The 15074-nt window shown below is 40.1% G+C and overlaps 1 protein-coding gene across 2 annotated transcripts in view; it reads left to right on the top strand.

The window, feature by feature from the left end:
- Positions 1 to 15074, top strand: part of ccdc124 (coiled-coil domain containing 124) — an 83374-nt gene that overhangs the window by 53231 nt on the left and 15069 nt on the right. For both annotated transcript variants that reach the window (XM_028816586.2, XM_028816587.2), the window contains exon 4: positions 13605 to 13716. In XM_028816586.2, coding sequence (XP_028672419.1) covers positions 13605 to 13716 — 112 coding nt within the window. The remainder of the gene's footprint in view (positions 1 to 13604; positions 13717 to 15074) is intronic.

The raw sequence follows: 15074 nt of genomic DNA, 5'->3' as shown, positions 1-15074 counted from the left end.
GTAGGAGTGGAGATAAATCGGCCAATCGTCAACAGACAAATACATGTGAATAGCAAAAATGAGATAGAAGGTGAGAAGAATTGAGAAAGAGAACATGGTGGGGGGTGCAGAGTTGGGTGGCATTTACACTCTATATGTACATGTTTTTATAGCTCTGTACCATCTATTATTCTCACGCGACAATGAAATTCTTATTTGCATGTATTAATCATCATGCAGCTTTATTCTCTTTAGAAATATTTCTGTGTACAGTTTGCGTGGTTTTACATGTTTGTTATTTTTGTGTGAGCTTTTAATTACATAGTATTTGCTATTCTGTTCAGTGCTTTGTATTTGAATGAACTGAAATGTAATGAAGAGAGCAAAATTTCCCCTCGCTTCCTAAAACATATATGTGAGGATAATTGGTAACCTTATACATCAAGTCCCCCACATACAAACCTTCATGTTACGAACTTGCAAAGATGTGAACGTGCATGTCCAATTAATTAAAAATTATGTAATTGTCATAAATTAAAAATTGTAGCATTATTTAAAATTTCGCGCCAGCATATAAGTTCATTGGCGTGTTCGGCGCTAGGTGGAGCACAAAATCCACTCTTTTATTGTTTACATGCTTAATCACGTGCGTGCATCCTATACAAGTGATTGTACTTTTGGCTGTGTCTCTGTTTAAGCTAAGTTAACACACTTTGTTTCAAGTTTAAGATGTCCGGAATTAAGCACGTTCAACAAGAGCATGGGGACACACAGAGTCTGAAACTCGTTAAGGGTACGTTCTTCACTCGGAGAACCACTTTAACATGCCATACAAAATCGACTAGCGTGCTGAAGTGCAAACGCTATAAAAATCTTCAGTCCGATCTCGTGAACAGCTTGTTGTTGTCAACCTGTCCTAATCAACTCTAATTTATGATCTTCGGATATGAGCATCCCAGGCTTAGCGAGGCCTTTTAGTTTGATACACTCAAACTGGAGTTGGCGTCGGAAGTACTTTTTTTTTGTGATTTTTTTTTTTTTTCTCTTGTCCTCGCTTCAAAACCTGCCATGAATCTTCAGTGCGAACACTTACCGGGCATCGATATAGAGTGATAGGCAGTAGGCGTTGAGTAGATGATGCCATCCAATTGCTCACTTTCTGTGTAGCGACTGGAACTGAAAAAGACAATCACGTTAGGTACGTTTGCTCGCAAGATGAGCTGGTGGAAAACAATAGGAATAAAAAAATAACGTTCAGTTGTTTGTCTGTTAAAATGCAGTATAAATATATAACAAAAAATACAAGTATTAATTTTTTAAAAGCACTTTCTTGTGCACTTGTCAGTACAAACATGTTTTCGATGGGAGTTGAGGTGAGGTAGGTTAGGTCTGCATACGTAGGCTACCTGAGAGTTTAAACAACGATATCGGCTAATGGAAAACAATGGAAACATAAATTAACTTTCTGTTGTTTATTGCTAAAATGCACAAGAAATTTGTACGAAAATACAAATATTAACTTTAAAGCATTTTCTTGCGTACTTTACGGTACAAACATGTTTTCGAATAGGAGTTGAGTAGAGGTAGGTTAGGCCTGCATATATAGGCTACCTGAGAGTTTAAACAATGATATCAGCTAATGGAAACAAAAATTAACTTTCTGTTGTTTATTGATAAAATGCATAAGAAATATATATGAAAATCCAAATATTAACTTCTAAAAGCATTTACTTATGTACAGATAGCAGTACATGTACGTGCTTTTGTGAAAGAAATCCCCCGAGGAAGATGGGAATAGTTCAATCAATTCGAATTTAATTCAGTCACAGATGAGTACATGGATTCTACATTGCAAGGCAAAAGAGCAAAGTTCCATTTTTTGTTTGGCTTTTTATAATTTGTCCTTCCTCCCTCTTCCCCTTATTTATCAAAAAAAACAAAAAATCGTTTACTTAAGCATTTTATTTTATTACGCTAATGGGCCATCTCTGTTCTTCTTTTTTTTTTGTTTTACTTGTCAGATAGACCCTAAAGAAGGAAAGGTCATCTTTCCCATGTCAAATAAGACACATTCCTAAAGAAACTGGAAATTGTCCTTGGTCAGCTTACTGCACCCTGTCTTTTGACAGACGCCTGTATGAATAACCTGCTGTTAGAGCAAAACTGCTTTGTCAGCTATTAACCCTAAATAGCTTGCAAGCAAGAGTTGAGGCTTGGGGTTTGCATTGTGTTCTTTGGGTGCCTAAGCCAACTTTGCTGTTCTTATGAACAAAGTGGACTTGTGAACGCACTCCATTGCTAGTTTTGGTTTAGTCAGACCAGAGAATCTTGTTTCTCAGAGTCTTTTAGGTGTCTTTTTGTACATTCCAAGCAGGCTTCCATGCTTCTTTTACCAAGACGAGGTCTTTGTCCGGTCACAGATCGGTGGAGCGTTGCAGTGATGGTTATCCTATTAGAATTTTCTCCCGTCTCTACACAGGTTTTCCTGGACTTCAGCCAGAATGATCATTGGGTTCTTGGTCCCCTCGTGGCTTGGTTTTTGCTCAGTTGTTGGGATCTTGTATTTCCAGGGTGTCCAACTTCGATCCTGGAAGGCCCCAATGGCTGCAAGTTTTCATTCTAATCAGTGACCAGTTTGTTTGCCATTTAAGGAAAAAAAGAAATTGAAATGAAGGCAAAAGAAGTCAATTGACAGTAGAAAGTGGTCACAGGTGGCGCAATGGTAGTGCTGCTGCTTTGCAGTAAGGAGACTGTGGAAGATTGTGGGTTCGCTTCCCGGTTCCTCCCTGTGTGGATAGCGCTTTGAGTACTGAGAAAAGCGCTATATAAATGTAATGAATTATTATTATTATTATTATTATTAAAAAGGCTGGAAGGAAAACCTGTAGCCACTGAGTCAACCCCCATCCCCCGGATCAGCGTTAGACCCCCTTGTTCTATAGACTTGTGTGCTCTTCTTAATCAGTCCAATCAATTAAACTGACCACAGAGGGACTCCAAACAAATGTATAGAAACATTTCAATGATGATCAATACAATGGGATACACTGGAGCCAAACAAAGGATCTGAAAACTTGTGTCATTGTGATATTTTGTTGTTTTTAATTTGCAAAAATGTCTAAAATCCTATTTGTGCTTTGTCATTCTGGGGTAGTGAGTGTTGCTCGATGAGGGGGAAAATAAACACATTTAAATGATTTTAGCATAAGGCTGCAAAATTTGAAAAAGTGAAGGGGTCTGAAGACATTTTGAATCCACTGTACTTCATAGATAGTGAGCTTTTACAAAATAAAACTACGCTATGATTGTATATTGCTGTTTATGCAGTCTTTTAGCTCATATCTTTAAACAGTGCAACATCCAAATCAGTAGCATAAAATATAACGGTTCCATTTTTATAGAGTGACAATGGAGGTTAAAAAGCCTGCTTCAGTGTCACATATTTAGTCAGTGTTGTAAGCTGAATGACTAAACTTTGTGTTGTATGGTCTTACTAGCTCCACAGGGCTAGAAAAACGGTCAGCAGTCTACTTTTATTTTCTGACGTATAAATATCTTTCGGGCGGCACGGTGGCGCAGTGGGTAGCGCTGCTGCCTCGCAGTTGGGAGATCTGGGGACCTGGGTTCGCTTCCCGGGTCCTCCCTGCGTGGAGTTTGCATGTTCTCCCCGTGTCTGCGTGGGTTTCCTCCGGGCGCTCCGGTTTCCTCCCACAGTCCAAAGACATGCAGGTTAGGTGGATTGGCGATTCTAAATTGGCCCTAGTGTGTGCTTGGTGTGTGGGTGTGTTTGTGTGTGTCCTGCGGTGGGTTGGCACCCTGCCCGGGATTGCTTCCCTGCCTTGTGCCCTGTGTTGGCTGGGATTGGCTCCAGCAGACCCCCGTGACCCTGTGTTCGGATTCAGCGGGTTGGAAAATGGATGGATGGATGGATAAATATCTTTCAGACTACTCTTATTCTGACTTGGTTGTTCCATTTCCAGCATCCAGGGACATAAAGCCATTCCTGTGGGCAACAAGTGTAAGACAGGAATTCCGCCTGGGTATAGTTCCCAGTCAACCTTATTCCACATTTGTACTTACTGAGTATTTTTCATCCGGTGATGTACAACTTGTGACTGATGTGAGAATATGTAATTGAGCTTTAAGAGGAATTTGTAAGTTACAGAAGAAATGCAACAAAACACACTGGGAACACAGAGTGCCATTCATCCAAGACTCACACTAAAACGGAGGCTATGAAGTAACAGTGCAGTGAACTGTTCTGGGCCTTTATGAACAATGCAGTTCAATCCATTATTATATGATGTAAACCTCTCTTGGGTACCAAGCACAATACCACAATACCATTCCTTCATTCATTTTCCTCTGCTTATTTGAAGATGGGTCACAGGAGCAACAGTCTTATCAGTGAGGCCCACTCATCAGGAAACATCCGTATCAGATACCTGAGCCACCTCAATCGGCTCCTGTCGATGCAAACGGTTAGCGATTCTACATAGAGCCTCTCCCGGATGTCTGCACCTCTCATCCTGTCTCTAAGGAGAGCCCAGCAACCCTGCGCGGAAAGCTCATTTCAGCCGCTCGCACCCACAATCTAATTTTTTCGGTCATTACCCAATGCTCATGACCATAGGTAAGCGTAGTGTTGTAGGTCAATTGATAAATATAAAGCTTTGCCTTCTGACTGAGCATCTTCTTCGCAACTACAGATTGGTATAGCAACGACTTCTCTACACTTGCCATTCCTATCTGTCTGTTCACCTCACCACCCATTTTCTCCTCACTCGTGAGCAAAACTCCGAGGTTAGTAAACTCCTCTGTTTGAGTTAGTAACTCACCTCTAACTTGGAGATGACAGTCCATCTTTTTCCTACAGAGGACCATGGCTGATCCTCATCCCTGCCACTTCATACTCACACGCATGCTGGAGTTCACAGCCCAATGAAGCCAACAGTACTACGTCATCTGCCAAAAGTAGTGACACAATTCTAAGACCACCGAACTGTTTCATTTCCCCAGCTGTGCCCTGATATGACAATATACAGTGCATCCGGAAAGTATTCACAGCGAATTCACACCTGTCTATATAAGGTCCCACAGTTGACAGTTCATGTCAGAGCACAAACCAAGCATGAAGTCAAAGGAATTGTCTGTAGACCTCCGAGAAAGGATTGTCTCGAGGCACAAATCTGGGCAAGGTTACAGAAAAATTTCTGCTGCTTTGAAGGTCCCAATGAGCACAGTGGCCTCCATCATCCATAAGTGGAAGAAGTTTGAAACCACCAGGACTCTTCCTAGAGCTGGCCGGCCATCTAAACTGAGCGATCAGGGGAGAAGGGCCTTAGTCAGAGAGGTGACCAAGAACCCGATGGTCACTCTGTCAGAGCTCCAGAGGTCCTCTGTGGAGAGAGGAGAACCTTCCAGAAGGACAACCATCTCTGCAGCAATCCACCAATCAGGCCTGTATGGTAGAGTGGCCAGATGGAAGCCACTCCTTAGTAAAAGGCACATGGCAGCCCGCCTGGAGTTTGCCAAAAGTCACCTGAAGGACTCTCAGACCATGAGAAAGAAACTTCTCTGGTCTGATGAGACAAAGATTGAACTCTTTGGTGTGAATGCCAGGTGTCACGTTTGGAGGAAACCAGGCACCGCTCATCACCAGGCCAATACCATCCCTACAGTGAAGCATGGTGGTGGCAGCATCATGCTGTGGGGATGTTTTTCAGCAGCAGGGACTGGGAGACTAGTCAGGATAAAGGGAAAGATGACTGCAGCAATGTACAGAGACATCCTGGATGAAACCCTGCTCCAGAGCGCTTTTGACCTCAGACTGGGACGACGGTTCATCTTTCAGCAGGACAACGACCCTAAGCACACAGCCAAGATATCAAAGGAGTGGCTTCAGGACAACTCTGTGAATGTCCTTGAGTGGCCCAGCCAGAGCCCAGATTTGAATCCGATTGAACATCTCTGGAGAGATCTTAAAATGGCTGTGCACCGACGCTTCCCATCCAACCTGATGGAGCTTGAGAGGTGCTGCAAAGAGGAATGGGTGAAACTGGCCAAGGATAGGTGTGCCAAGCTTGTGGCATCATATTCAAAAAGACTTGAGGCTGTAATTGCTGCCAAAGGTGCATCGACAAAGTATTGAGCAAAGGCTGTGAATACTTATGTACATGGGATTTCTCAGTTTTTTTATTTTTAATAAATTTGCAAAAACCTCAAGTAAACTTTTTTCACGTTGTCATTATGGGGTGTTGTGTGTAGAATTCTGAGGGGAAAAAAATGAATTTAATCCATTTTGGAATAAGGCTGTAACATAACAAAATGTGGAAAAAGTGATGCGCTGTGAATACTTTCCAGATGCACTGTATGTACATTAAAAACAAAATGCAGACATAGTGGCAAACAAACAGTATACTTTGTACATTTTCATGCTTTCCTCTTTTCTAAAGCCACATCCTCAAAATAAAACAAACCATAAAGAAATAAAAATATCTTATAATGTTCCTACATTAAGTAAGCATATAGAAGAGCTATACCAAATTGAATTCTTTTATAACTCAACCTAAACCGCCTTTTAGGCATTGTAAGCCGTGATGTTGATCCATGTATGGAAGAAGAGCTCCCATTTTGGGAGCAATTTATAATAATGCTGCTTATCCTGTTTGCTGCAAGGTTGTATTCCAATGCTAGGACATGTTTGTCCATAGGTAGATGTGAGACCAAGAAGATATTGAAAATGCAATTAAAAGTCAGTGTACATGAATATCCACACTATAATGAAAGCTTGGTATATAGAAATCTAAAAACATTAATGCACCATGCACCACTGCACCAGTATGTTGTGCTAGAGAAGGCCGCTCTTAAATAATCGCTGTACTGCTTCACTGTAAATGCTGAGATATGAGCCATTCCTCACATTTACTGGCAGATCCTTCCAAAGGTTATGAGTCCTATTACTAAAGTCTCTACTGCCTAGGGGATTTTATATTTTTACCCTTTCAAATTATAAGCTTTTGCATTATAATCACAGAGTGGTGTATAAGATTTAGCAGTAGAGTATATAAGATTTATGTGTAGAGTGAAGTGGAGCTAAACCATTCATACGTTTGCACATCATAATGTGAATTTTAAAATAGGCCAATGAAATCCATTACAAACTCAATGTCTTTTATTCATTTTTACGATATGTGTAAACAGTGGTGACGTTTAGTTTCCTAGCCTTGAATGTATGTTGTTGAATCTTACAAACCATTTCAATTTCTGCTATATTGGGGGCTCTGAAAGTCGGTCCTGGGGGCCCACTGTGGCTTCAGGTTTTTGTTGCATCCAGAATCATAATCAGTGACAACTAATAACACTGATTTTGTTTAATTAGCATTCTTCTTTTCTCTTATTCTACATTCAGAAAAGCACAGCAGCATGATTGTTACATTTATTAGACATTTAAAAATATTTCTTCTTTTGCTATAGATTTAAATGCTTAACTCTCTTTTGTTGATTTCATTATATTTTGCCCTTTTTCTGTGCAGTTTGCTCCCTTCATTGTATCTTAATAATGACAATTAAAAACGAACAGAGCAGACACCCAGGCAAACAACACTGAATTATGAAAGGCTATATATAACTACATTAGCGTCAGACCCACTAATTAGTAAATAATGGATTAATGAAACAGTTAGAGCACCTGGAAAAGTAGAATGTAAATCAAGATGAAAATATTGTTAAAAAGAAAAAGATACATTATCCCCATATAACTGCTCTGTACATTTTAATATACGTATATTCAGGGAGTCCTCGAGTTACAACGTCTCGACATACAATGTTTCAAGTTTACAACGCTCACTCCCATAAAACTTTAAAAAATTGAGACGTGAGAAGTAATAAAGGTAAGGATTTTTTTTTTTACACTCATTTTTTTCTGTTACTACAGTACAGTGTACAGTACAGTATATTTATGTCCTTTTTCTTTTTCTGTTTTTATGTTCTAGATTATGATTTTGCAAATGTGTTAGGATAGGTAAGTGACTCAGGCTAGGGTGTGTTTCGACTTACACCAAAATTCGGGTTACATCATTATTGTAGGAACGGAACTGTGTCGTAACCCAAGGACCCCCGTATATATTTTTTTTAAAAACCACACTTAGTTTTCTAATTTCTATATTCTTCTCAAAACTCAGAATCTGGTAAATAAAAGTTCACTTAATTATCCCAGGAGTCCAATTAAAAACAGAAGCTGGCTGGAACAAAAACCTGCAGCCACAGTGGGTCCCCAGGACCGAGTGTGAGAACTCCTGAGCTATATAATTCAGACATTCAGGGTAAAAGGGTTGTGTGCTATACCAGCGCTGAAAAAGTACAGAAAAACCCAAAATTTAAAATGGCGTGATACTGGCATTTTACATCAGCCTTCTCCACAATCCCCTCCCCAACATCCTCCCATCCTTCAACACTCAGTATTGCAGTTGTAGTAAAATGTGTGTTTCATAGACTTAATGAAATGAGAGTACACGCAGTTAGAACTTCATGGGGGTCGTCCCCCCACCCTTACTGCTTTTACATGATCAGGACTTCACGGCTATCAACAGGGAAGCAGTGTGTAGTGCAACATATTGGGGTGGGGGGTTTGCAAGTAATTTGTGGTGCACCAGGTTCGCAAGTAATTGTGTGGTGCACCAGGAAGCCTGAAGTAAGACAGGATTTTGGATTTATCTAATATTTGCTTCGGAACTAGTTTGGTACCAGTACTGAGATCCAAAGCTGGTGTCACCGTCTCCAGCCCACATAACATAGCTGGTCTCACTATCGTCCTGTAGACCTTCCCTTTCACTCTTGCTGATACCCGTCTGTCACAAATCACTCCTGACACTCTTCTCCACCCACTCCACTCTCCTCTCTTCCACAATCCCCATTACTCTGTACTGCTGATCCCAAATATTTAAACTCATCCACCTTCGCCAACTCTACTCCCTCCATCCTCACCATTCCACTGACCTCCCTCTCATTCACACACATGTATTCTGTCTTGTTCTTACTGACCTTCATTCCTGTTCTCTCTAGAGCATATCTCCACCTCTCCAGGGTATCCTCAATCTGCTCCCTACTCTCGCTACAGATCACAATGTCATCAGCAAACATCACAGTCCACGGGGACTCCTGTTTAATCTCGTCTGTCAACCTGTCCATCACCATTGCAAATAAGAAAGGGCTCAGAGCCGATCCCTGATGTAATCCCACCTCCACCTTGAATGCACTAAATCAGTTTTATTAATCCTATACATAAGAGATTTGACAAACGAGAGGAAAACATTCAGTCCATCAAGCCCGTTTGTTTAGCTAATAGCTAAACTGTCCCAATGTCTCATCTAGATGTTTTTTAAAGTTTGTCAAGGTTTCTGCTTCAACTCCATTTCTTGGTAGTTTGTTCAAATTATCACAACTCTTATTGTAAGGAAGTGCTTCCTGGCTTCCGTTCTAAATGCAATTCCGTTTAATTTTCACTGATGCCCTCAAGTTCATGATCCGAGCTGAAAAAATGTTGCTGGATCTACTTTATCAATGTCTTTAAGGATTTTAAATAAATGGATTAGGTCTCCATGCAGTCTGCTCTGCTCGAGACTACACAGGTTTAATTCTCTAAGTCTGTCAGAGTAGGACATGTCATTAACTCTTTAACTACCATTTTATACACCAGTCTCAGTTATTTTTGTCCAACGTCCTTTTACTTGAACCTACCGGTAGCATCCGCCATCTATCCTCTGCTTGATTCACTACAAGTACCGTGTCGCAATGGTTTCCCTTCAGTGTGCTCCCAGCCGATTTTATGAGTGGATGCTCAGTCACAATCTCCATATGGTGCATTTGGTGACACTGCGTGGGTACTTACGTAGGTTTAACAATAATGAGATGTTCTTGCAAAGACTTTGTCTGCAAAGAACATTCAACAACTGAAGTGAAATATGAGCCATGTGCAAATCCTGCAGTGGATGAAAGTGTGATGGGTGACAAGTGAGCACTGGAGAAATGGATCGGGTTTATTGTCAGATAGTCCTAGACTTTGTTATACTATTCAGTAATATAATATTAAATTACATTAAAAACATGTACAATTTAAAATTTTTTGCAATATTTTATATTACAACCTCACATCATGCATTTAAATAGCTATTTTTACACTGGTGCATAAACTACATTATGAGATGAGAAATGGTGCGAGTTAAAGAGTGCGAGGGTTAAATTCTGGGAGACACCTGGTTGCTCAACTCTGTACAGCTTCAAGTGCTGCTATGTCTTTCTTGTGCCATGGTGACCAGAGCAGCACCCAGTACTCCTGATGTGGTCTTACCAGTGCATTATATATGTTGACCATAAAATCCCTTGACTTAAATTCAATAAATTTTATGATATAACCTAACCTAACATTTTATTTATCTTTTTAATTGCTTCTCTTCATTGCTTAGTCGATGAAAATGATACGTCAAACCCCTAAATCCTTTTCAAAGGTTGCTTTCTGTATGACAAGTCTCCCATCTTGTATTTATAACTGATGTTCCTTTTGCCGACATGTAGCACTTTGCACTTTTCTACATTAAACTCCATTTTCTAGGTATTCACCCATTTCTGAAGCTTGTCCAGGTCATTTTGAATTCTTTTTGCTGCCTCCTTAGTGCCCGCCATCTCTCCAGTTTTCGTGTCATCTGCAAATTTGACAAGTTTACAAACTATACCAGTATCAATGTCATTAATATAAATAAGAAAAAGTAATGGACCAAGGACAAGACCCCCTGAGGGAACTGCACTGATGTCCTTGATCCATGTGGAGCATTCTCCTCTTATCTGTACTCTCTGTCTCCTGACAATTAATGAACTAGAGATCCGGTTTTGCTGGTTATCTCTGATGCCTACAGTAGCTTGTTTCAGAATTAATCTTTGGTGTGGGACTGTATCAAATGTTTTTAAAGTCTAGGTAAATTATGTCATATGCTTTGTTTTTTGTCAACTATTCTGGTTGCTTCTTCAAAAAAAAATCTAAAAAATTGGTTTGGCAGGACCTTTTGCACATAAACCCATGCTGGCTACTCTTTAGAATGTGATATTTAGAATACCAGTAGCGGCATACTGCACGATAACGTGCAGTGAATACACTTAACTTACAGTCATATGAAAAGGTTTGGGACCCCTCTCAGCCTGCACAATAATTGACTCTACTTTCAACAAAAAAGACAACAGTGGTATGTCTTTCATTTCCTAGGAACAATTTGAGTACTGGGGTGTTTTCCGAACAAAGATTTTTAGTGAAGCAGTATTTAGTTGTAATTAAAAATTGAAATTTGAAAAAATTAAATTAAATCAAATGTGAAAAACTGGCTCTGCAAAAATCTGGTTCCCCATGTAATGTTGCTGATTTGAATGCCTGTCACTGCTCAATCCTGATTACTTGCAACACCAAATTGGTTGGATGAGCTTGTTAAGCCTTGAACTTCACAGACAGGTGTGTCCAATCATGACATATAAAGGTATTTAAGGTGGTCAACTGCAAGTTGTGCTTCCTTCCCTTTGACTCTCCTCTGAAGAGTGACAGCATTGGATCCTCAAAGCAACTCTCCAAAGATCTGAAAACAAAGATTGTTCAGTCTCATGGTTTAGGGAAAGGCTACAAAAAGCCATCTCAGAGGTTTCAAATGTCAGTTTCAACTGTAAGGAATGGAATCAGGAAATGGAAGGCTACAGGCACAGTTGCTGTTAAACCCAGCAGGTCTGGCAGGCCAAGAAAAATACAGGAGCGGCATATGCGCTGGATTGTGAGAATGGTGACAAACAACCAGCAGATCAATTCCAAAGACCTGCAAGAACATCTTGCTGCAGATGGTGAATCTGGACATCGTTCTACAATTCAGCGCAATCTGCACAAAGAACATCTGTATGGCAGGGTGATGAGAAAGAAGCCCTTTCTGCACTCACACCACAAACAGAGTCACTTGTTGTATGCCAATGCTCATTTAGACAAGCCAGATTCATTTTAGAACAAAGTGCTTTGGACTGATGAGACAAAAATTTGAGTTATTTGGTCATATCAAAAAAGTGCTTTGCATGGCGGAAGAAGAACACGCATTCCAAGAAAAACACCTGCTACCTACTGTCAAATTTGGTGGAGGTTCCATTATGCTGTGGGGCTGTGTGGCTAGTTCAGGGACTGGGGCTCTTGTTAAAGTCGAGGGTCGGATGAACTCAACCCAATATCAACATATTCTTCAGGATAATGTTCAAGCATCAGTCACAAAGTTGAAGTTACGCAGGGGCTGGATATTCCAGCAAGACAATGATCCAAAACACAGTTGGAAATCTACAAAGGAATTCATGCAGAGGGAGAAGTAAAATGTTCTAGAATGGCCGTCACAGTCCCCTGACTTGAATATCATCGAAAATCTATGGAATGGGATGATTTGAAGCAGGCTGTCCATGCTCGACAGCCATCAAATTGAACTGAACTGGAGAGATTTTGTATGGAAGAATGGTCAACAATACCTCCATCCAGAATCCAGACACTCATCAGAGGCTATAGGAGGACAGCGTCTAGAGGCTGTTAGATTTACAAAAGGAGGCTCAACTAAGTATTGATGTCATATCTCTGTTAGGGTGCCCAGATTTATGCACCTGTCTAATTTTGTTATGATGCATATTGCATATTTTCTGTTAATCCAATAAACTTAATGTCACTGCTGAAATACTACTGTTTCCATAAGGCATGTCAGATATTAAAAGGAAGTTGCTACTTTGAAAGCTCAGCCAACGAGAAACAAAAATCCAAAGAATTAAGAGGGGTTCCCAAACTTTTTTATGACTTATAGTTTTCATGCTCTTTCTCTGCACGTTTAGCATTCGTTTGCTCAGAAGTTGATGTGCTTGCTGCTTCCTGAGCGGCCCGCTTCTTCTCTTCTTCCGTCAGTATCTTTTCTCGCTAAAACTGATTAAGTCAGTTTTTCTGTTGCAATTACTTAGTACGTTTTTTTTAATTTTTCAATCTGCCTCAAGAATGATTTAAGATATTAAGAGGCAGGGGAAGTGACGGCAACGATGGTTGAACAACGCCCGTACACATGTGCGGCATGGCCGCCCTGCAGCACACTGTCAAGAGTTGATTCTACAATAAAATAAAAACAGTAATAAAAAATCATCACCCGAAAGTGGGACAGTAGAGGTCACGTAGTATATGTGTACCAAATTTCAGGTCAAACGGTTTGTGAGCTGCAGATGATTTAAAATCCTGGACATACACACGGACAGCCATGGTAGCGTATTATATAAGAAGATAATTTTCATTTAGGTAATATTCCAGTTTATTTCTTATACTTTCCATAATTTTTCATGGCAAAGAAGTAAGACTGATTGGTCTGTAATTACTAAGGATCCATTTTGCCTCCCGTCTTGAAGATTGGAGTCACATTTGCAACTTTCCAGTCCTTGGGTACTTCTCCTTTCTGAAGTGACTGCTGAAATATGCCTAATAAGGGTTTATAGATGATGCCTTTTCATTTCTTTCAATATTCCATGGGGTGATTCAGAAAGTAAAGCAGCATAGTAATTTTGTAAGGCTAACTTCTCATATGCTTTCACCCCTGCAGAAAAGACAAAGAGTCATTTGGATGCACCTTTGGAAGAGAACATCAACCGCATTATTCCCGAAGAAGGCACCGTGGAGGCCAGGACCATAGAAGATGCCATCGCAGTGCTCAGGTCAGTACTCATCTGTTTCACAAGGAGACAACTGAGATAAACCACTGATGCGTTCATCAGCTAGGATGTGTTGATACAGTGTCCCTCTATTATATAAAAAAAATCCTGGGACGAGATACAACTTTTTCAGGGAGATACTTTCAAGTCCCATGAGACAAGACTTTGTGCCAAGAGATTTAACCACGCCCAGGGTCGGAAATAAAAGACAAAGAGTAGTTGACAAAGAAGAACGCCATAAAGAGGTTCCAAAACGTTGGTGCGATACACCTGCAGAGTAGATTAGAGATAATGAAAGTACTAAAAATCGAAAGTCTCAAAAAAATGATAGTAAAGATTGTATTAGCGCAAACAAACGGAAATTATTACTCCGTGAAATAACAGAACAGCGAAAAGAGATTGAATATATTGATCAGATTTATACTTTAAGTCGGAGACTTGTAGATTGTCTAATTCATGTTGCCATCAGGGAAAAGTAGTGTTTCTTCCCAATGAAGAGGTTTATTCAGGCGAATTAAAAGATTTGTTGTTTGGTGAAAGTGCACACACGAGTGGCAGAGGCATGAAGTGGCTGGCGTGTAGCACAGGTTGGGGGGTTGGCCCCTAATTATACTAAAATTAGTTTTGGTGTAATACTAGAGTTTAATTTAAACGGCAAGGGGTGTCATGAAGGAGCAATATCGGCGCCATTGCCTCAGGAATTAAGCATCTGAGGTGCAAATTCTGTGCCCTGTTGCAGTCTGGGTACAACTTGCACATTATCCCTGAGTCTGATTGAGCTTGAGCTTTTCTCTAGTTTTCTTGATTTTTCTGTTGTAATCAAATACAGTTTCATGCAAAAGTGTGGACCCCTCTGGCCAAATTACATATTTTGTTGACATCTGAAGTAAAGAAGAGTAAATACAACTTTGACAACAAATACACTAAAACAGTGCCATTTTTATAAAGTGTAATGTATGGTTCCATTTGCTAATGTATGGTTACATTTTATCGGATGAAGTGGAAAAAAAAACATGTAAGAGTAAACGTTTGAACACCTTTTGAGTTTTAAGGTCTTAAAACTCACTAGGCTGTTAGTCTGCTCTGGTTTAGCTCATTAGATCTGGTCAAGAGTTGCCATTACATAGCCTTGCAAAATAGTTTGACTTTTCAAACATTGTGCAACACTCATCAGTTGTGGGCTGTTCTAAGCAACTTAAAGAGAATCTGAAAATTAAAATAAGTGATGTCTACTAAGCTTGGAAATGCTATAAACAATGTAAGGGAACAGACAAGACCATGATGAAGATGTGTTGTGCACCACCCTGTTAACCCCGTATAACTGAATATTTTAAAGTAAAGAAAACACACAATAATTGTAA

This window comes from Erpetoichthys calabaricus, chromosome 12 (genome assembly GCF_900747795.2).
Source record: "Erpetoichthys calabaricus chromosome 12, fErpCal1.3, whole genome shotgun sequence".
In the NCBI taxonomy this organism is placed as follows: Eukaryota; Metazoa; Chordata; class Cladistia; order Polypteriformes; family Polypteridae; genus Erpetoichthys; species Erpetoichthys calabaricus.
The sequence above is the reverse complement of the archived record's forward strand: the minus strand, read 5'-3'. Positions and strand labels throughout refer to the sequence as shown.